This window comes from Bombus flavifrons, chromosome 9 (genome assembly GCF_040668555.2).
Source record: "Bombus flavifrons isolate JBK064 chromosome 9, iyBomFlav1_principal, whole genome shotgun sequence".
Taxonomy (NCBI): Eukaryota; Metazoa; Arthropoda; class Insecta; order Hymenoptera; family Apidae; genus Bombus; species Bombus flavifrons.
Window position 1 is genome coordinate 281236 of NC_138450.1, and position 23755 is coordinate 304990.

The following is a 23755-nucleotide window of genomic DNA, read 5'->3' on the forward strand; positions in this document are numbered from 1 at the left end:
CTATGAATTATTTCTGTAAGGGGAAGAGGATAAACAATAAAACTGTCTAATAAACGCGGCAACGTTAATTGCTAATCTTTGCCTAGATTTTCGATTGCGTGAATAAGAAGGTTATCTAGAAATTTGAAGAGATTTAAATATTTTCATAAAATATGTCCTCTTATTATAAAGTACTTTTTTTATTTACTACGTTATTACAATTACGATTTTGGTTGATATTCAATAGTGGGGTCACTAAATGGGTGAACATCATCCGCATAAAGTTCTTCAGGAAGTACATTTGTGTTTTCATTATTCGGTAAATATGTAGGAAAATGTGGTGACGTACTTTTTTTAGTAGGTAAAATCGTATCATACAAATAACACATGGTATTTGTCTCTCCTGGGACGTTATGACCTAATACCCAAATTACATTATATTTAGTGTTTATTCGTAGTATCTGCAACATACACACAAAAGTTTAACAGTGATCTGAAGCCATTACATATAATTGTTAATAATCTTTCAACATATTTACATCGTTGTAATTATTTATTAATCTAATTCTGATGGATTCTTTCTAAAAAGTGGATCTTAACAACAAATTTATATACAATTATTGCTATTGCAATTGTGACAGATTAATATTATTTTATTATTTATAATTCTTTTCATTTGCTGATCTAAAATAATTGTGAAATTTTTGTGTATAGTCATATAACTGAGGCATGTCTTTAAATAATGCTATAAGGAAACTAATTAAATTTTTTAATTCTATGTTTGAGAGTTTCCATTAGATTAATAACTATTATTAATAACTAATAGTTCTTTCATTTTTTGATAATATCTTTCATACGCTCTAATATCAGAGTGTTAAGGGAAAAAGTTATTACACATTGTGGAACGTTATGACATTGGTATATTCCTAGCACAATTTATCATTCTTGCAAATTTTCTATATTATTTACATTACAAACTATGATTTTAAAATAAATAATAAATGAATTATATAAGTTTGACTAATTGTGAATATATGTTTTTCACTAGCTGTTGTAAAATAATTTTAAAGTGCCACTGCTGTATAATGTATCTTCCTTTCAAAAGTAATATAGTTTTAAAGAATTAACGTTTTGTAACTACTGAATGATGTAAGGAGATAATCTTCAAATGTTTCATCATAAATATCTACATTCTCAAATATTTCATATAAACATTTCAGAATTCAATGTATCTCACTTCTATACTAAACACATTTTATATGGAAAACAATTCTGAATTCCTTACATGAGAGTTACAAAAGATTGAGCTGAAATGCTATGCATAATTTTTAACTAATTTTATTTAGGATAAATGAAAAAATTGAGTACATTCTTGTAGTTATAGATTTTCAACTTCACGAATATTTTTTTTGTAAAACTACAAAAAAAGAAATAAATATGCACTATCTTTGTATAAAACTTGGAAAAAATATTTACAAATAGTGTTCATATATAAAGTATATGTATAAACAATGATTTGATATAGCTTATTATACTGATAGATCATCTTGATCATTCACTCTAATTCTACAATTGAAAACAAAACAAATTATGTGGTTCGATGGAAAAATAAAGATTCAATTGTACTGTTTAATATATTGTGATACATAAAAAAAAAATAATAAGAAAAAAGATTATACCATATTTTGAATTGTTGTTTTACTTGTATCATATATGATATTTCACGATAACAAAAAGTAATAAATATATAAAAAAAAATGTCTTTAAATGAATATATTTGCAACCAAAAGAAAGACGAATAATAGATCATAAATGTAATAGATGTGCGCTAAGTAAAAATGATGAATTACCTTTACACCTTTGACAATACGCCAACGATTTCCCATATGTCCAGGCATTTTAGTACCTGGCATTACCCTAGCCTTTGTTCCTCCTGAACCTATATTGCCTGGTCTTCTATGCGTTTTAGTTACACCATGAGAAGCAGGCATACCTTTAAAGCCCCACCTTTTCATGACACCTTGAAAACCACGATCTATACTATGTTTTTAAAGAACAATGCAATGGATTACATATTATACACATCATGTATAAAAAGGAAAGTACTAGTAAATGAGATTTACGTTTTTCCTCGAATATCAATAAATTCTCCTGGTTTAAAATGAGCTGCACACAAAGGAGTTCCAGGTTGAAGAGCAGCATTTGGTGAAACTACAAATCTCATTAGTGTTTTTTTTGGTGTAACTCCAACTGCATTAAATAATCCATAATATTCCTTAGTAAGCTGTACAAATTGATAATACAAACATTATATTCAGAAAACTTAGATAAATATTAAGAGATATAGGAAACATAACATACTAGCTGCGGATCAATATTTACTGCACCTAATACGAGACAACCATTTTTTACTTTAGGTTGTAAATGTTTAGTGCGCTTAACTGGATTGAATTCTTCAGGTGGTATATATTTTACAACTTCATTATCTACAATCTATTAAGAAATTAGATATATGAGTTTATATGAAATCAAAATGTATTTCATATAATTATTATTATAGTATATTTACTATATTAGAAAATACCTGTATTAGCGTTGTCGTTACTTTTTTACCATTTTTCAACCACATTGGATATACTCCTATCTTTTTCCCAATTAAACCAGTACGTTTAGACCTTGGAGTCCATGTTGCTAACTGAACAAGTTCTGTATTTAATGGAGATTTTTGTACACTGAGCAGACCATTATTGGCTGATACAAATTCAGAGAGAAATTCTTTGTTTTCTGGAGAAAGTTCTTCATTATAACGCTAATATGAAAAATGACAATATAGAGTATTTGCGAAACAGTAAAAAATAAAAATGTTATTTATCTATTTCAAATACATACTATACGTGTTGGTTTTGGTAGCCACTGTGGGTGACGTTTCTTTGGTGGAGGATTTTGTAATTTACCACGAGCAGGAACAGATATTATGTTGAGGCTAAAATAATTGTACTAGTGAAAACTAATTTATTTTATAAAAACATTCAAGTAAGTTATTACAAGTATAAACATATTATTCTAAATTAATACCTTTGTTTTAAGTGTCTACTAAACAGTTGAAATCCATTAAGGCTTTTTAAAAGTGATGTCATGTTTGTGAAATATTATAAAAATTCTGAAAGAGGTTAGATTGTAAATTAATAGCGAATATGTTATAAGATCTGTTTATAAGATGTAAAATATTAATAATACATTTATGTAATATGGAACAGAAAAGTTTGTAATAATTAATTCTTATTTTCATAATTTTACAAATTATGCTTTACAGGCAACAAATTTAATCTATTAGCAGTTTACTATTAGAGTTAGCACAGACGAGATGTTAAAATTATAAATTATAAGATAAACTTAAAACGTGTATATTTTTATTATTATCGTATTAATTTTAATATTTAGTGGAGCCGATAACTAAGTAAGTACATCCACAAACGAGGGTACATCTGAACTTGATCCTACTACCCGGGTTCCAGCACTGTTCCTGAGATAGTAAGTTCTCTGATTTGCGTTAGAGTTGATATAAGAGAATAATAATGAATTATCTAATTTACAAGTAATGCAAAAATTTCGAAAGAACGCGACGGACTTCGCCTTGAGATAAATACGTTAAAGGTGAATGAAAATGTATATAAAGAAACAACAAATGAATCGGAAGAAAAAATACATACATTAATATCTCAAATTGTTGTAACGAATGAAAAAACTTTGAATTATACACAAAGTAATAGTAGGATTGAAAGGAAATATCAAAGTATATTGCAGATTGCGTACTACTTATTCATTAGTGGGGAATAAAATTTGATTCTTTATTTTATTTCCTGATTCCTAACATTTTTAAACTATAAATTTAAGTTCAAATAATAATTCTTAAATAATCATTTTTTAAGTGCTATTTATATCAACCAAGTATTACGAATAAATTTTTATTTTATATCCAATTCTTTAATGAAAGCATTTTTAAAAATGAAAAAAGATATTCTATTATTTGAAATTAATTTAATGACTTATTCAAGTTTTCGCACACAATTTAATAAAAATTTGTAACTAATATGTTCTAGAACCTAAGGGTCCTATGACATAAAGATCATAAATGATTGGACGGTGGTTGTCCATCGTTAGAGACATTGTCGTCCTAAAGGCACAGATATGTGTGCGATGAGATTAAAAGTAACAGAGGAAATGAGAGTGCTCACGCCCGTACTTCTAGTGTTGTATCATAGTATAGGTGCTGCACCATGCGACGAAATGCTGAGTTTACTTAACATTAGCATGTACAAGAACCTATAACATTAGGGATCTGCCCTGTTTGCTTGTATACTAGCATACACACGAACTTATTGAGTTCCACGTTACAAGAATCTATTTAATTGTACGGTTCTATGGAAAAGTTCATATCTACTTTTTCTAGTTTCATATATACATATAACAGGCATTCGACAAAGTATGGCATGAAGGGCTACTATACAAACTTCAAAAAATCCTACCACACACCTACTACTCCATCCTAAAGTTCTACCTAACCAATAGACAATTCATGGTCAAATGCTTAGACGCCACTTCCTCAACATTCCCAATAGAATCTGGCATACCCCAAGGTAGTGTCCTTGGACCCCTGCTGTTCTCCATCTACACTGCCGATTTACCTATATCAACTGAGATAACAATAGCAACATTTGCTGACGACACAGCGCTATTAAATTCTCACGCAGACCCGGTAATTGCCTCATCCACTCTCCAGCGATGTCTCGACTCTATGGAAAAGTGGTTTCATAAATGGGGCTTCAAAATTAATGAAAAAAGAAAAAAATACTCACATGTAACCTTCACGCTCCGAAAACAAACCTGCCCCCAGGTCACCATCAACAATACAACAATTCCTAGCAAGAACTCAGTCAGATACCTGGGCATGACCCTGGACAGGAGACTAGCATGGAGAAACCACATCATAGACAAAACGAAGCAACTGAAGAACAAACTAAAAAAATTCTATTGGCTCACGGGCCGACGCTCCAAACTAAACATACAGAATAAAATTACCCTCTACAAGACCGTAATAAAACCTGTCTGGACCTACGGAATCCAACTATGGGGAACAGCAAGTAACTCTAACATTGAAATACTTCAACGCTTCCAATCGAAAACGCTAAGATCCCTAATAGATGCACCTTGGTATGTTACCAACGAAACAATACATCGCGACCTCAAGATACCCACAGTCAAAGAGGAAATAGCAAAATATAGCGACAGATATAGCAAAAGAGTCAACAAACACCGAAACCCCCTAATCACTGGACTACTTGATACGTCGAACCTGATCCGCAGGCTGAAGAGACACTACCCGCTAGACCTAAACGCTAGATTCAATTAGTTATTCAAATTAAGTAATATTTACTTATTTATAATACTTACTTAAAAATTATACTTTTCTATAATAAGTATTAACTTATTATAAATAATTAGTCTTGTCACTGCGCCACGCCAGAAAAATTATTGAAAATTCTCAATACGAGAATTGATTGTAAATTTCAATAAATAATAAAAAAAAAATATATACATATATACAATCCCTAATTTTATAGGTTCTTGCACATGCTAATTTTACTTAAACTCAGCACTTGGCCGTATGGTGCAGCACCTGTACTGTGAAACAACTAGAACCACGGACGTGAGCATTTCCTCATTTCCTCTCTGATAGAATATAGATCGATCTTGATTATGGGTATATCGATCATTGATTTAATTATTATTCCTATCATTCTTTCGTAAGTAGCGCTGGTATCTTATTCTATACTGAACCGATAATGTCGCATGTGATACTAAAATAGTATGGGGGGCTATGTAGCCCCCGGTCTGCGAAGAAATTGAAAATTCTAGCATTTCTTGCTTTTAAAAATGTATTTGTGGATGATGTAAGATATTTTGATCAATTTTACAATTTAAAGGTATTTTTAGAGACAGAGCTTAATATAGGAAGCTTTACAATTTTTATTTCCTCTCTAAAATAGGAGAATATTTTAAATCAAATAATCTTGAATTTCATACAGAAGTGTTAAAAGTTTGTGAACTTTTTTTATACCTTGCCAAGATGCTATCAAAATTAACGTATGAAAGATCAAGGCAAGGTAAATATTGCACAAGAATACCGCTTCGCGTCCTCCCTTATCTTTCATATACTAATTCTGAGAAATTAAAGTTAAAATATCTGCTAAACTATAAAATGGTTTTTTGGTATAAATAGCTTAATATCTTTTTTTAGAGAATATCCAAATGGATCGATTAATGTTGTAAAAAATATGCGGTACCATTTAAAAAGCTCAAGGTCACTTTAATATTTTAAGAAATATAGTTATAAAAACAAAATATATTCGTTTGACCAGGCCCCTTAAATACAATAATCTATTTCACTTCAAACAATTTTTGATAAAGTGAATAGATAAAGTGAATAGATTCCAGACGATAGCTTCTACTGACTCACCATGTATTTCTATTGATAGGGAAATAGCGAAGTCAACGTTTTCAAAATGGTATGCATAATGTATAATATCTCTTGATCGCGCGCATACGAGTTGATACGCATTTCTAATTTTTGTTGTAATAAAACGTTTGGAAATAAAGTTTTTCATTAATACAATTACTAAAACCTAAATGTCTAACGTTACATAATACTCATAATATAAACAACATAATATTCTTTCGTCTACAACAGTACGTAAACGTTTATGCGAAGAATCCTTCGTTATTGTGGCTGTATCCAAACGATGCCAAAGTCGAGTCGTTTAATAATAACAGCTGCTGTTTCATTCGATCATGTTTTCATTTTTCAGATTGTTTGATAATTTTATTTAGATTGATAATTTTATACAAACAGTATACATGATGATATACATAAAGAATATACAATCTTATTTAAATAAAAAGTGAAGAAAATATTTCGAGATATCGCTCCGTGTGCAATCATAGGCACGTATTTTTATTTGAAACGTTATTTTAAAGAACCTTTGAATCAGAAATTGGAGGTAGCATTTTCTAGCGAGTTACACACAGTAACGTTTACTTAAAGTATTCGATTGGAATATTAAAGTAATTAAAAGTAAAGTATCGAAATAAATTAAAACCATTTTCGCTTAGTATGACGTTTCAGTGTCAACTCCATTTCATCTACATCCTTATCAACATCCTTCTTCAATATTCTTTTCAGTCTCTTCTCTTTTATTTTCTCCTTTAATTTGTTTTGTTTTCTTTTCTTCTTTTCGGTTGTATCCATATCATTGCATGATATATCGTTTTTATTTTTAGCTATTAAACAATGAACAATGTAATTTTCTTTATTAAGATAGATCAGTAATAGGTACTTTCATTTCATTATACTTGTACTTGCCAGCAAATAAGTCCATGTGACGATGTATACTCCGATCTTCTTCTATTTCTCTGCGACGATCCATCTCCAAGCAGTCAACAATTTCATTTCGTCTTTCAACAATTTCTATCAATCTGTCGATAAAAATATTAAGCTTTCATTGCACCTTTTTTATCATTTACGAATAGCTGTTAAAAGAAAGAAAGAAGGCTGAACTTAATTAAACCTTTGTATCAACGCTTCTTCTCTTTGTTTATCAAAATCCGTTTTAGTTGATTCATTTTGTGCCATTAAGCATCGAATTTGGTATTCTACTTCGGCATGTTCTTCTTCTAATCTCTGCTGTCTTCGGAGTAACATTAATTCGGCTTGTCGTCTAAATAACTCATTCTTTTCATTTACTAAAGTAAATAACTCTAAGACTAATTCTTCTACATCTGTTCCAAGGGAAATATCTGTAGTGTTTACAATATTATGTATGTATTATTGTAGAAGAGAATTGTAAATATATAAAATATTATATTTTATACAAAGTATAATCGTCCATATTTAGGAGGGTGCCCCCAATCTAAATGTCAAAACTACAGGATACCATGCAGGGGACCGACAAACTAAGAAAAAACGTCCTTTAGAGATTTGCTCGTTTATGCTCCATTTTGGAGAAAATCGCGAGAGTGAGAAAAGAAACAAAGAAGTTTTGGTTTTTTCACTTATTTATTTAGGCTTATTTGTTCTGAGAAAGCGAATCGCAACTGCAGTGCACCAAATATTACTAAAGCGATGTTTAGCTACAATTTAGAAATGTCAATGTTAGATGTATCGCGTGCATTGCTGCAAGAGGGTACCATTTTGAACAATATCTTCATTAAATGGACGATAGCACGAATAAAGAAGTATAAATAAGTATAAATAAGTGAAGAAGCGAAGACTTATTTGTTTCTTTGTTCGCGATTTCCTCCAAAATAGAGCATATGCGTGTAACTCTAAAGCACATTTTTTCTTCATTTACCGGATTCTTATACGCTTCCGAAATGTTGACATTCAAATTGGATTATTCATCGGAATTATTTTTCCTTTCCTTAATAGAGAATTAATAATAATATATAGAATTTGGGTACAACAAATATATTTACCGCTAATCTGTGATCCAGATTCACATTTACTTCTTATCAATTGTTCCAATCGGACACCTTGCTTTTCTAAGCCTTGTTGTTGCAATTCTATTTCATCTAACTCCAACTTAACATCCTTAAGAGACATTACTTTTATCTAAAATGGCCAAAAAGCTTATTTTTATTTATGTTTTCAATTATGTTGATGTTGTTTCAAACGGTGAGAAAAGAAATGTTGGTAGGACTGGCGTAGGTTCAGGTAACAAGGTTCTTTATGATACGATGGGCACAATACGCGACATGCGACAAGAAGATTTATAACTATCAACTATACTACTATATATAACTTATACAACTATATATAATATGCACTTCTTGGTTGTTTGAAGTGTGTTGTAGCGTGTGTGAGAACGATGTTCGGTGTACAGAACGGTCGAGTTCTGGATCGGTTTTAAGGAAAACAAAGTGGCCTCGAATATATGTACAATTGCATACATTGCTTCAGGACGTAAATGGATCTTAATCTCTCTAAATGGAATTGTTGCAAGAGTTAGGTGAACTTTGGTATTTTCAAATTCGTGGAATTACGGAATTACGTGACTGGCGCTTAGACTTGCAGTTACGACGCAATTTACAGTTGCGGTCGTCCGATGTAACGGATGCTACAACAGATGTAAAATAAATGAATAAGTTTCCACTTACCTTTCTTCTATGTGGTATTGGACAAGGTGGAGCAGGTCCTTTCTTCCTTTTCCATTTTCCTTCCATACTTTTGTCTAAATATGATCTACAATGAAAAGTTTCCTCGCATGTTATGTGTGGAAAACTCTGTCTGTTTCTATTTGTTTCATCTTTATTAGTCTTTTCATCTTCCCATATGTTATATTCTACATTGGCATCGTGTGATTTATTCATAGGACACTCTTTAAAACCACTTGACACTGGAATTGGTGGTGGTGGAGCTGGTCTTGGCTTACGTGTTTTAAATGTTTTATGCGAAGGTGAATCCTAATAACAAAAAATTTGATATTTTTAGCTATCGTTCGTTGTACTTTTCACATGGAACGTAATAGTCTGTATAAACGATGGAATAAATTTGTACGCGAGTATTGTAAATTGTAAAAGATCGTGGTCATAAATTACGCGATATTCGGCAGAACTGCATTGTAGTTTAGAGATTGAAGATGTGCGCTGATCGGAAACACATTCCTTCTTATTTGGTGGTAACGGTGCTGGTTTCTTTTTCCTATAAGCTCCTCCTGTACGTATCCCTGATTCTGGGCTTCTTAAGTAATTATTTGATATGGATAAATAATCACGAGTGTCGCTCGATTTTCGTTCATTTTTACTTGGGCTTTGCTCGTTGTGCCTACAACAAAACAAAATATATATCCTGTATATAAACTACCTTTTGAGACAAAACAAAGTTTAAAAAACATCAACAACATCTTGGTGTTTCGGTTTTGTAGAAATTTGTATAACGCGACAATAACTATCACGCGAGTTTCGTTAAGTCAGAAAAGATTTTTTGCCAAAAAAATATTACCCACTTCGAAATGCGTTAAAAAGTATGAAATAATTTCTATTTTATTTATTTTTTATTTAGACATATATGAATTGTATTTCGGGGACTTGGTAATATTTTTTGGGGCAAAAACGAGTAGGATTGACTTGAGTACGAAATTGTGTTCGGTGTTACGAAGTTTCGCGACTAGAAATAAATATTATCTAATATATGCTATAACAATGATAAAAGTGAAAGGAAACATATGGCTTCTCATACGTTATACTTGATATACGGTATTGCAATATAATTTCATGATTCATTGTAAAGATATAGATTTGTATTAGGAGGAAGCACATTTCTGTCTTGCTATGATTACGCGATGTAGGTACCTACCTACATCGAATTTGTGCTGGATAAACTAATGAAATTTGTCTATTATTTTTACAATTCAACGTTGTTAGCACGCTGCAACAATGAAAAGTATAGTTTAACAAATTTTTAATTTTTATACATACTTAATTGTGCGTGGTTTAGGAGTAGGCATAATCTCAGATGTTCTCTCCTTGAACTCCAAATCGCTATCGTGATCTTCTTCGTCGCTCCAAAAGGGATTTAGATTAATCTGTGGTGCGGCTAAACGTCGTTTTGTTGATCCTTCTACGAAATGTTGGTTAGCTTTACCACTTTTAAAATTACTTCTCGTAGCTGGTATTGGTAGAATAACTTCCTTTTTTTCTGTTTCTTCTACATTTTCAAAAGGATTTGTTAGATCTCTGGTAGTTACTAAACTGTTCATAGTTGTCACGGATTTATCAGTAATTTCTTCTTCGTCTTCTTCCTCTTCTTCTTCTTCCTCTTTTTCTTTTTCTTCTTCCATCTCCGCCGCCTCCTCCGCCTCCTCCAGCTCCTCCTGTTCTTCGTCACTTTTAAAGGGATTTAAATCTTCAGGATAATCTTCACTAAAATTAGAGCATATTACGTTTGTTGCATTAATGTCGTTCGCAACCGTAGATGTATGATGTTCAATACTTTCTGTATCCAAAGGAATTGATAAAGTTTTATTAACTTTCGATACACGCGATGATAATAACTCGAAAGGAGCAATCTGTGTCGAACTGTCTTTATCGAAGCTTTCTGCATTATATTTTCGAGTGTTATCTTGACCGATGCCTGTTTCTTGCATTGTCGTATCTGGATTTATTATCGGACTTTCACTGTTCCCTATACTTTTAGTCCTATGCCTTTTAGTTTGTATCTTGAATTTTAATGCTTCAGTATCATGAGTTTTGAGCTTATTCCTTTCGATATCATCTTTTTTCTTTTCAAACATTCTACATCTTTTTTCAACTATAGAATAACTGCTCTCAGAACAAGTCTCATCCGATAATTCTTTGTCGTTGCTATGAGATGCTCTTGTTTCCTTAATTACATTATGAAGCGAAGCAACAGAAGTTATTGTTATTTGATCCTGTTCGTGTTTATCAATGTTTAATCGTTCATGGACGTAATCATGGACGTTTGTGTTTAACGACAGCCCGTCATTATCAGGTTCTAGTTTTAAACAAGTAATACAACTCAGTTTATTTTCTTCTTCGAGTTTACTTTGTTTTTCGTACTCAGTATTAAATGGGTATACTAAATTCCTGCTTTCTGTCTTTAAATTTGTATCATCTCCCTCGATGCTACTTCGATTTTCACTTATATGCACATTATCAAGAGAAATCTGTTCATCATTTTCGGAAAATAGTTGATTCGATATGAAATTGAGCCGTAATCGAGAAGTTTGCGCTATTAAATCAGGAATAACAACGCGATCCATCGATTCGTGATCTATCCGCTCGATAGAATTACGACTAAACGGCTTTTTATTTACGTTTTCGTCATTGCTAAAAAATTGCTGACAACTGGAATCAATGTTACTCTTTTCAATTTCGCTAAATGTAGGATAGTCATAACTTTGTGTTATTTGTACTGGAATATCTTCATCCGGACAGGTTTCACAGCAATATTGCCCTTCTTCGGTTTCATAATAATTACCAATAGTTAACTGATTATTACATCGAGCGCAGCGAAAGCAAGTACGATGATAAGCAACATGGGCGAGAACCAGTTTTTCCGCTAGGAAAATTGGAAATCCACACACAACGCAGATATCCTTTCGCATACTACCCAGACACGTTGCTTCCTGCAGAATTTTAAACAGATATTTTAGTTTCTTCCTTTATATAGCGTATTTGTTTGTTATTGCAATTACCGTTGTACAACGGATTAAAATATTATAGAATAATTAGTATGAAAATTTAGTATAACGATATCGTTATATAACAAGCCCCATACATTCAAAACACGACTATACTTGATCTTTCATAACTTATATCCTATTTTCTATATTTCGCAGCTTGTGTGAAAAGTTTCAACTTACTCTAAAGTTAATACAAGTCATTGTATGAAAATCGATTAACGAAGATGTATCATTGAAGCTCATTGTTACGGTTGAGCTTCCCTTATCCGAACTAATAGGGAGACAGAACTGTTCGGATAATGGAATTTCGAATGATAGAACAATTAATTTTCTAATATGAAATTTCTCATTTATTCAAATACAGATTAAGATTACGTGATAGTTTCTTTAAATACATATGTGTCCCATATCATTTTTGCTGCTGAGTCACATAATTTTTTCAACATAAGTAACTGTGTAGGGTTACATTTTTGTTGCATATATTTTTGCTATTTCTATTCCACTTACACCACTTTTGAATTTTTCAATCGAAATTCAAGCGCCATACCAATCCAAACTCTTATAAGAATTCACTCAATCGAATAAAGGAAAGAATACATTATATGTCACTGCTAATAAAATATGGACACGTTTAAAACAGAAAAGGGCATCCGAAACAAGGTAACATGAAATATTATGTTCGGATAAATATATCGTAGGTATTGTGGGTACAGGTACGTATTGTAGAACGTTCAGATATTAGACTATTCGGATAATGGTTGTCCGGATAAGAGGGGCTCTAGTGTACTCTCGATCATTCTCGTTATTACTCTCGATTTCCTTCACCATTTCGTCGATACTTTTTGCGTCGAATTGTAATGTAATAATGCAAATAATGTGAAATATTACTCGATAGTTAAATTGTGAAATAATATTTTGTAATACCCCGTTTTAGTCATATTTGTGCAGTCTGCAAAATTACATAAATTATCAGTTAAATATAAAAGGATATTCTATACTACTCGATTTTAATTAAAACAAAAAATCGTATTATGAATATGTGATTAGATAACTTGTTAGTACAATTACAAATATTGATTATCGAATCTACGGATATACATATATACGTATATATGTAGTAGTAATTATTCTACATTATGTATTTTATATTTTGTTTAATAGTTTATATCGTATACCTTTTTCGTTATTAAAAAAGTCATTCTTTAATTACCAACATCGCTCGTCACTATTTTATTTATCGTTCTAATATGTACCGTTTAAATGCATATGGTGCGTCAGCAGTATCGTCGATTAATAATTAATTTATTTACTTTCATACAGTGAAAGATGACGTAATATATGCGTCCAAAAGTAATGCATATTTGTTTCACAAATGAGGCTATTATTTTGTTGTAATAAAAAATATATAAAAGGGATGAAGTTCTACAAAATGTTACAAAATAATTAATTATTAAATATTAAACATGTAAATATTTAAATCATCGCATATCGTAATGAAGTTTTTTAAAACAATTTCCAAGACAATATCCAGCCTGAGAATTCTTACAAGCGTATGATGTCTTTTTGTCTACCATGTAATTAACAATATTTACACCGTTTTCGTTTGAATATCTACTTAATTTCGTTATCAACCATTATGTGGGCAAACCAGTAAACAAAAATCAATTAGACGATTAACAATCAGATAAGATGAAAAGATAATTTTCGAAATTCATTTTTTGTTTTGTTCTTTTGTGAAAATATTACTGAGAAATGTGACACATGTCACTTACATGGCGCCAATATATGTATATATAACTTAAGATTTTCTTTTCAAATAAAAGTAACCTAAGTAATCGTAAATAAAAGTAATCATAGGATTACTTTAAATCTACTAGTAATCCAATGCAGCGGATACTAACACTAATATAATAATTTTTTTGCTATTCCAAAAAAGCACTATTATCCTAACTGTAAGTATCAGGTGTTGAAAATTTAATTTGATTAATTAAGAGATACTTATAATGAATTGGCAGACTGTACCAAAGGCTGTAAATCGTAGTACCAATGGAATCTGGAGGTGGTTTTATTGTTCAAAATAAAATAAAAATCAACTAAAGCTTTCCTTTCTTATTCGATCACCCATTCTAATGCTTCATTATCCATATTCATATTATATTATATTATTTGAGTGTCGTATCCGAAAGCCGGATACGTATACGCTATTGCTTATAATTATTATTCAACCAACAGAGGTTTCGTAATGTTATCTTATTAAAAGTAAGTTAATGCTTCGTGATATCGTAAATAAGAGTACAGTTAACATGTGATAAACGTGAATAACAAGTGACTGAGGATCGAATGCAAGAGATGAGATACCTAAGACTAAAGTAAAAAGAAGAGCGATTCCGAGGATATAGATATGTACGACAGAATAAAGATAGAATAAGGATAGAATAAAGGGAATACTCTGGCCAATCTGAGATGCTCAAGACGTTATTGGTATTTAAATAAAATACTTATTCTTACATACTTTGAAGTTCAAGTAGTGCAAAAATTGAAACAATTAAGTTATTAGCTATAATTTTTAATTTGAACTTAAGAAATAACAAATAGGAAGAAAATAATTTTACTTACATTCGTTCATTATGAACGATGAACCTTGTTTCCGCTTTGCGCTAACAAAACTGTAAAATTCTCGACCAATATCAACTACGTCCCTCAAATACACACTTTCGTACATTCATAATTTTACATTACAGAGAATCTTGTTTAAAAATATAGGTATCAATACAGCATCGGAATCTGAAGAGCAATAATAGTGAACACTGAACGACACATCAAGTTTTTTTTTTCTTTTCTATTTATTTATTTAAATTTTACAATTTGTCCAGTAGGACATTTGGTAAAATGTTATATCTTGGTGTTGTAATATTATAGCATGTGGGTGGTTACCCCCAGCGGGGTATCATCTTCGTGTTTGTTAGGTTGTGTCCTTTGTGAGATCTGTTGGGTGTTAGGTGTTTCCTTTTTAGTCTTCTTTCTATGTTCGATGTGTTGATCGTTTCCGCTGCTAGCCGATTCGGGTGCGTTGCTACTCTTTCTCTGTACCTTCTTGCGTATCTGCTAATCTCCTCCTTGACCGTTGGTATTCCAAGGTCTTTCCGTATATCTTCGTTTCTGACGTACCATGGTGCGTTTACTATTGTTCTGAGGATTTTAGCTTGGATTATCTCTATTTTGTTTATATGGCTCATTGCTGCTGTTCCCCATAGTGGTATTCCGTACGTCCAGACTGGTTTTATAATTGTTTTGTATATTTTTAATTTGTTTTCTATGCTTAGTTTCGATTTTCGACTTGTTAACCATTGCATTTGTCTCCTTGCTGTCTGTATTTTGTATATTATTGATTTAATATGTTGTTTCCATGTAAATCGTGTATCTAGATGGAGTCCTAGGTATTTGACTTGCCTTGTTTGTGTTATTTGCGTGCCGTTTAGTATAATGTTTATGCAGTGTGAATGTAATGTGGTTGCATTTATCGGGGTTTGCTTTAATTTGTTTATCTTGAAGCCAGTTTATCTTGAAGCCAACTTCAAGTTAAAGCTTGTGAAGCAACGATAACTATTCTGTAATGTACAATATACCTGTATAATATTTCACAGAACTCCAACTGGGGTGCGGGGAAGAGGTCATTACCTCCGCGTAGTACTTTTTTAATTTAGAAAATATATACAATTGTTGTTTCGTAAACATCATTTTTAACATAGTAAATTCGTACATGTTAAACATCGTGTAACATAATATTAGTAGCACGTATTAGACTTTTTGTAATATAATACTAACGTAACTTTATCGTGCTTACTAGTAAATGACAAATATTTGCAATATTTCGTCGCATCGCGTTTTTGAAGTGGTCGACAGCTGCTTAAAACCACAGAAATACTTTTAACACTAGGTTTACGGGCGTTTCATATATACCTATCTTTACGAGCATCCGTCAAATTAACGGGTAAACGAAAATACACATTTTTCTTTAAAAAATTGATTTATTCAAATTAAGTCTGAAAGGTCATAAATTATTAATAAATAAAAGATCTTTTTTTTAAATTATCACTAAAAAAAATTACAATAACATTAATACTAGGTTTGCTGGACTCGCCAATTTGACAGATTTTGAACTTCGAAATGAAATATCTCAAGAACCATAGCATTAATTTTAACCATTTTGCATTTTCCGAAATATGGAACAGGTTTATAAGTAATAGCCAGGCTTGTTATAAGCCATATGAAAATATTTCGATAGATGAGCAATTATATCCAACGAAAGCTCGGTGCAGATTTACACAATATATGCCAAATAAGCCCCATAAATTTGGCATTAAATTTTGGTTAGCAGTTGACGTCCAAACAAAGTATATTTTGAATGGTTTCCTTTATATGGGGAAAGATGAAACTCGATGCTCAATACCGTTGAGCGAGTTTGTAACAATAAAATTAGTTGAACCATATTTACAACGAGGCAGAAATATAATTTTTTTTTTCTATTTATTTATTTAAATTTTACAATTTGTTCAGTAGGACATTTGGTAAAATGTTATATCTTGGTGTTGTAATAATATAACATGTGGGTGGTTACCGCCAGCAGGATACCATCTTCGTGATTGTTAGGTTATGTCCTTTGTGAGATCTGTTGGGTGTTTCCTTTTTAGTATTCTTTCTATGTTTGATGTGTTGATCGTTTCCGCTGCCAGCCGGTTCGGGTGCGTTGCTATTCTTTCTCTGTACCGTCTTGCGTATCTGCTAATCTTCTCCTTGATCGTTGGTATTCCAAGGTCTTTCCGTATATCTTCGTTTCTGACGTACCATGGTGCGTTTACTATTGTTCTGAGGATTTTAGCTTGGATTATCTCTATTTTGTTTATATGGCTCATTGCTGCTGTTCTCCATAGTGGTATTCCGTACGTCCAGATTGGTCTTATGATCGTTTTGTATATTTTTAATTTATTTTCTATGCTTAATTTGGATTTTCGACTTGTTAGCCAATACCTTTGTCTCCTTGCTGTCTGTATTTTGTATATTATTGATTTAAGTATATTTATATTAAGTATATTTTTGTTTTCTCGATTATGTTTCTAATTTCTTGTGCTCTGGTTTTAGGTATGATGTAGTGTTTGTCAGTTGAGGTACTAGTGGTTACTGCATCCTCGTCGGTATGACAATTGAGTTTGATGTTATTGATATTATGTGGTGTAAATGTGTTGCTTAGGTCGTTGGCAATTTCTTCCGCTTGTTCTTCGTTGCTTCTTGCCCATGTGTTATCTGCTTTTCTGATTGCTGGGACTAGTTTTATTGGCTTCTTTATTTTTTTTTATTGCTTCCCATAGGGAGTAGTTGGTGTTCTCATGTGCGGATAGTGACTCTATGAATTTTGTGAACTCGTTGTTGTTGTTGTGTTCTTTTAGTTTGTTTTTTATTTCCTTTGCAAGTTTATTTACGTGTTTTTTGTTTTCTTTTGTTCTATGTTTTTGCCATTTTGCTTTCGCTTTTCTTTTTTCTCTGATTTTTTCGAGGATGTCTGGCGGAATTATTTTTGTTTGTCTATTTGTTGATTCAGGTATGGTGGTTGCCCATGCTGCTTCCTGAATAGTTTCTGTAAGTGTTGTTACTGCTTGTTCGATGTGTTCAGGTGTTTTCAATGGGATGTTGCAGTTGATTTTACTCTGAATGATTTCTTTAAATGTTTGCCAATTGGTGGTTTTATTGCATAGTGTCTCTGAATTGTTATGAAGTATTGGTTTGTTTCTGTATGTAATTATTATGGGTGTATGATCGGAGCTAAGCTCGAGGCTGGGTGTTATTTTTAGTTTATTTGCGTTTAGTCCCTTTGTAACTGCAGAATCGAGTAGGTCAGGAATTTTGCTCAGGTCTGTCGGCCAGTATGTCGGTCTTCCTGTGGATAATACATTGAGGTTGTTGTTTCTAATGTATTTTTCCAGGGTTCTACCTCGAGGTGTGGTAATTCTTGATCCCCATAGCGTGTGCTTTGCATTGTAGTCTCCCGCTGCGATATACTTGTCACCTAAGTGTTGAAAGTACTCTTCCCACATTTGTGTTGTCATTTTGTGTCGCGGTGGTACATATACTGCTGACAACTGGAAGTGGTTGCTGCTAGTTTGTACTGTAACGGTGGTTGCTTGTGTATATTCCTTTCTTACTTGGCTGTGTAAGTGATGTTTGATATCGTTTCTTATTATCATTGCGGTCCCTCCGTGTGCTTTTCCTGAGGGATGCTTGGTATCATAAATGGTGTAGTACGGAATTTTTAAATAGCTTTTTGTAGTGAAGTGCGTTTCTGATACGAGTAGTATATCTATGTTGTTACTGTACAGGTATGTTTTGGTTTCTAGGACCCTTTGTTGTTAGAGTTCCAGGCTGCTATTTTAAGCGTGTCCATTTTTATTTCTTGTTTTTTGCTCAGCATGTTTGTGAGTAGTTGTAGCATAACTGTTATTTGTTCCGTTTGCTGTCTGAGGGTTGCGTTTTGTTCGATTATCATTTTTGTAAGTATTTCAGTATTTTTAATTGATTATTTTAGTAGTTCTTTGATTTCTGTAGCATCTTCGGTTGCTTTGACTCTGATTGTTAATGGGCGTTGCTTGTCTGATATTTTGAGTCATTTGCGCGTAACTTCGGTTTCCTTGGAGGTCTGTGTTTCTGTTTATAGATTTTATTTCATTTTGTGTTTTCAATGTTGCTTTGTTTTCCGTTGTATTTTGTTGTTGTTGGTAGTTATCGACTGATCTATTGCGAAGTGGCGGAAACAGTTTACGTTGTAGTTGTTTCCTGATTTCACATCCTTTATAGCTGGCTGGGTGGTTTCCGTTACAATTGTAACATCTAACTTCCTCAATTTTTCCTGTCTATGGGCAGTGAGTTGTTAAATGGTTTTTTGCACATTTAACACATACCGGGCTTCTATTACAATAGTTTTTTGCGTGTCCGTATTGTTGGCACCGCATGCATTGAGGTATTTCTTTTTTGTAGCGTGGTGGTTCCACTGTTACTATTGTGTTTAGAATTTTTTTAACTTCGTATATTTCTTTATGGTTGGTTCCCGGTTCTAGTTCAATTAAGAATAATGCTAGTGGTTGTTTAGTGTCATACCTGGTCATATTATTGATTGATCTTGTTTTATGACCAATTTTTTTTTTAGTTCCTCACTTAATTTTTCTGTGTTGGTTTTAGGATGTAATCCTCTTATTACTACTTTGTAGCTCCTTTCCGTTTTGAGCTGGTACGTGTGGTATATAGCATTTTTTTCCTTTAGTTCATCTATCACTTTCCTATAGCTTTCTGGGGAGTTTGTTTGGATTTTTACCTGTTCCAGTTTTGTTTGTTTTATTGTGTAATTATCCTTCCCAGCTATATTGTTTAATTTATCAATAAGCGGGTCTATTATTTGCGCCTCAACATATACTGGTGGTGGTTTTGTAATGTGTGTTGGTTGAGTTGTGGTTTTGCTTGTTGGGTCATCGTCTATTTCTTCCGTTAGCGAGCTGAAGGAGTTTCTTAATGGTAATTCTTGCAGCCATCGCTGCTTTTCTGATTCTATATTACCTATTATTTTTCTTTTCTTATTATAACTCGCCACCTTCCAGCTTCCATCCTGTTGTGTTGTTTCTTTGTTCGTTTCCATATCAACTTCAGTTGTATCTGAGCAGTCCTGTTCTTGATTTATTTGTTGACTTGGTTTTGTTATGTCTGTTGTTTTATTTATATAGTATTGTTCGTCTTTGTTAATTATCTTTATTGGTTTTATTTTCATTTTCTGTTTCCTTATAGTCTTCTTAATAGAAGACACGGGTTTCCAACATGTAGCTATGGGCGTAGCCGTTCGTGTCTTTATCTTACTCACTTGCCGCACTTTTTTTGACGCACTGTACCACCGCTACTTCACGTCCTCTCAGCTCGGTTGCTCGGGCAGAACTGAGAGAAATATAATGACAGACAATTTTTTTACAAGCATCCCGCTAGCTAAAAAATTGCTGCACAAAAAACAACTTTGGTTGCGACCATCCGGTTGAATAAAAGAGAACTGGCAAAACCAGCGAAGGAAAAAAAGGACAAGATGACTTTGTTTTCCTCAGATTTATATAAATCAGAAAATTGCACACTTACTGTATATAAAAGTAAACCTAAAGTAAAAGTCCTCCTTCTAAGCACCAAACATACAGGTGTACGAATAGAAAATAATTATAAACGTGTTCCAGAAACCATTGCTTTTTACAATAAAACAGAGTTTGGTGTGGTTTGTTTAGCTGAGGAATTAGTTGGAGAAAACAAGAAGGACATTTGCCAAAGATCAGACGCTTCATTTCTGTCACCTTCAAAGTCTGTTACGTCGGGCAGCCCTCTACCTAGACCAGGCCATACACCGCGGGCCAGACGGACACCAGATGTCCGCTCATCTTTACGGCGTACCCTCAATAGTCTTAAGGACCCGTCATAAATCTGAGTAATTTGCTAGCTAAGGTCCTTCAGACCGAACAAATGTCCTTTTTTTATCACTTTTTAACGACTATTGTCTACTACGGCTTGACAAGGGAAGTTAGTTTTTCTCACGTACGATGCTTCCTACTAGCAACTTTCTATCGAGGGCGATTAAGACCTTCCTAATCCACCAACCTTCGTTTGGCCAATCAGAAGCAATGTATACTGCTCTCACTTTCCTGACCAAAATGTCATGAACAAATCCGATGGTCCCGTGCGCTAGACACACCCATCGTTAGCTTTCCTCCGACACAGCATCGTCACCCAACTTTACTTGTTCTACACCGCTAGAAAAGTCAACTACCTCTTCTACACCGTTAGAAGGGTCAACTTACAACGTCGAAGTCTAACATCTAAATCTAACGTCTATTAAGTATCCTCTAATACTAAGTAAACTAACATACTAAATTCAACTATAACAGCCTTGCTCAATCGTGCATCTATCTTATCTTCGTGCGCCAAAGTGTCATCTAGGAACTATATCTACTCAACAGTGTAACTTAAGTGTTGGAAATAAAAACCTTATAACTCTGTGAACCACAGTGTTATACTAACTGAATCACCCCTATTATCTTAACGGAAATCAGGGGATCGATCAACTCGTGGTGTTGATTATTATAATCGTAACGGGAATTTACGACTCCCGTTGACGTCTCTCCTCGCGATTGCGTCTCCCCGCGATTGGTCGAAAAGACAAAGTCAGAGGTACGAAAAAGTTGCCAAGTGGGTTATTGCAAAAAAAAAAATAGAAGTAATAATTATTGTATATATTGCAAAAAGATCGTATGCGGAAAATGCACAAACAACATTCAGTATATTTGCAAAAAATATGCTCAATAGATATGATTACCCTGTACCGTTAATGTTATTGTTATTTTTTTAGTGATAATTTAAAAAAAGACTATTTATTAATAATTTATTTAAATGTGAAGCCTAATATTGTTCCTTCCAGACTTAATTTGAATAAATCGATTTTTTAGAGAAAAATGCGTATTTTCGTTTACCCGTCAATTTGACGGGTCCCGTGGACATAGGTATACTACATACAGGTTTCAAAAATTAGAAAGTCTGGGAAAAAATAATTTTGTGTATAAATTCTTTAGATGAAATGATTAATTTACGATGCAAAATGGTTAAAATTGGTGCTATGGTTTTTGAGATATTTCATTTCGAAGTTCGAAATCCGTCAAATTGATGGGTCCCGTAAACCTAGTGTTAATATAGGGTAAATTATTTAAATAATTGAATACAAAATGTTGTTAATACGTTCACTGCGGTACGGGACATATAGGCCCCGTAACGATCCTACCTCCTGGGCGGCTTCTTTTTCAGTGGACTTCCCCTATTTGCCAAGTTAATATTTCAGTCATTTTTCTACACTTCGCAACGATATAAATATTAATAAATAATAATTGAACCTTTGCATAGTAAAGTAACATAATATAGTGAAAAATTCTACGGAACTTAGTTGTACCATAGTGCAAAAGACGTACCGGGCTGTTGTACAGGGATTATTTATCCCGTATCGCTAAGAATGGAACAATGCTTCTCGTTATCAACAGACACTACACACAAATTTTTTAAATACAGAAGTGCAATATGAAGTATATGTCGAAATGTGAATGGGGTTATAATAGTCTCGTACCGCTAAATAGGAAAATTCTTTCAAAAAGTCACCGCAGTAAACGTTTTAATAACATCGAGTTGCTCTTTCTTTTTGGCAAATGCAATCTTATCGTAACGACGTGATTTGAATTCGATTAAGCGTTAATAACGATCAATTAAACATTTCGTTTTTCCTCAATAACGGTGTGAACTGTATTTAAATCTTTTATTTCTTTTATCTTTAATATGTTCATTTACATCAATTCATAATATTTTGATTGGACTAAGATCTGGAAACTGACGAAGAGAGAATGCCATGGTGAAGCTAATTGCATAAAATAACGATTCGTTCACTTATATGCTTTTGAAATGTTTAACATTTCAGTGTTTGCAAATGGTAAGAAAACTTGATTTAATATATTTATGTATTAGCCGCTTGGCCGCCACTTTACCTGCACAGTATTTAGTTTTATGACAATTTATGTTTATTATCCTCTGTTTCAACACCATTTAGAATTTGAGTTTCCAAAAACGCTTAAATATGTGTTTGTTTATTTTTAATAAGCAGTATGTTTGCCAAATCCCAAATCTCCAGCTTTTGAATATACAGATACGGTTATTATATACGGTATATATATACAGCTTACCCCTTTTTCACCTCAGTAAGGATTGAATGTCGAAAAACGCTCAAACACGTGTTTATTTATTTTTAATAAGAAGTTTTTATGCCGAACTTCAAGTCCCTGACGTTAGCAATTTGTCGAATATGGGTATCCTAGAAAAATGAATTTACCTCCTTTCTACTCCTTTAGGGTCCATATTTCCAAAATTCCTTTCTTATCCCATGCCTAATCATACAAGAAGTATGCCATCCAAATTTCACACTTCTAGGTACAGCGGTTTGTGCTGGACGTTGATAACCGTATCAGTGACTTGTATATAATATGCATTATATGTATTATATGCATATATCAACGACTTGTGCATTATATATATACGTCGGGGATGAAAGGACATCGGAGCCTTCCCCTTGGAACCCCGGGAAAATCCCTTAACACCGTAATCTAGATTCTATCATAGGCGCAATTAAACAATTGTCGTCTTTCGACCCGATTGTATTTGTTCAAGATTTGTGATAATGAGCTTGGGCTCGAGGCGATAGCCAGTCGCCGAACGTAGCCGCGGTCATGGGATGAACGCTTTGCCTAACAAAGGTATGAAGTAATTCTATAGCTCTCCTTAAAAGAAATATCTCCGGCGACACGCGACAGTAAACATTCCAACGGTCTCTGTCCCGTGGCTCGCCACACGCAGTCCCTATTCTTCGAGTAAGATGATTGCCAGATGTCGATGTGTCTCTACAGTACGTAATCAGCTAG

At 32.9% G+C, this 23755-nt stretch overlaps 2 protein-coding genes across 2 annotated transcripts in view; both read right to left on the reverse strand.

Annotated features, from left to right (window-relative positions):
- Positions 1-160: 160 nt before the first annotated feature.
- On the reverse strand, positions 161-3664 carry mRpL3 (mitochondrial ribosomal protein L3). The gene is made up of 7 exons (XM_069119513.1): positions 3055-3664; positions 2869-2962; positions 2564-2788; positions 2341-2472; positions 2103-2263; positions 1830-2019; positions 161-440 (listed from the first exon to the last, which is right to left on the reverse strand). The coding sequence occupies exons 1-7, from the start codon at positions 3114-3116 to the stop codon at positions 201-203; spliced, it is 1104 nt and encodes a 367-aa protein (XP_068975614.1). The 5' UTR covers positions 3117-3664; the 3' UTR covers positions 161-200.
- A 3331-nt stretch (positions 3665-6995) lies between these two features.
- Positions 6996-23755, reverse strand: part of MICAL-like (protein) — a 56173-nt gene continuing 39413 nt past the window's right edge. Inside the window, exons 5-11 of the mRNA XM_069119477.1 lie at positions 10513-12182; positions 9634-9859; positions 9193-9498; positions 8511-8647; positions 7605-7841; positions 7400-7512; positions 6996-7317 (exon numbers count right to left, since the gene is read on the reverse strand). Coding sequence (XP_068975578.1) covers positions 7130-7317; positions 7400-7512; positions 7605-7841; positions 8511-8647; positions 9193-9498; positions 9634-9859; positions 10513-12182 — 2877 coding nt within the window. The 3' untranslated portion in view covers positions 6996-7129. The remainder of the gene's footprint in view (positions 7318-7399; positions 7513-7604; positions 7842-8510; positions 8648-9192; positions 9499-9633; positions 9860-10512; positions 12183-23755) is intronic.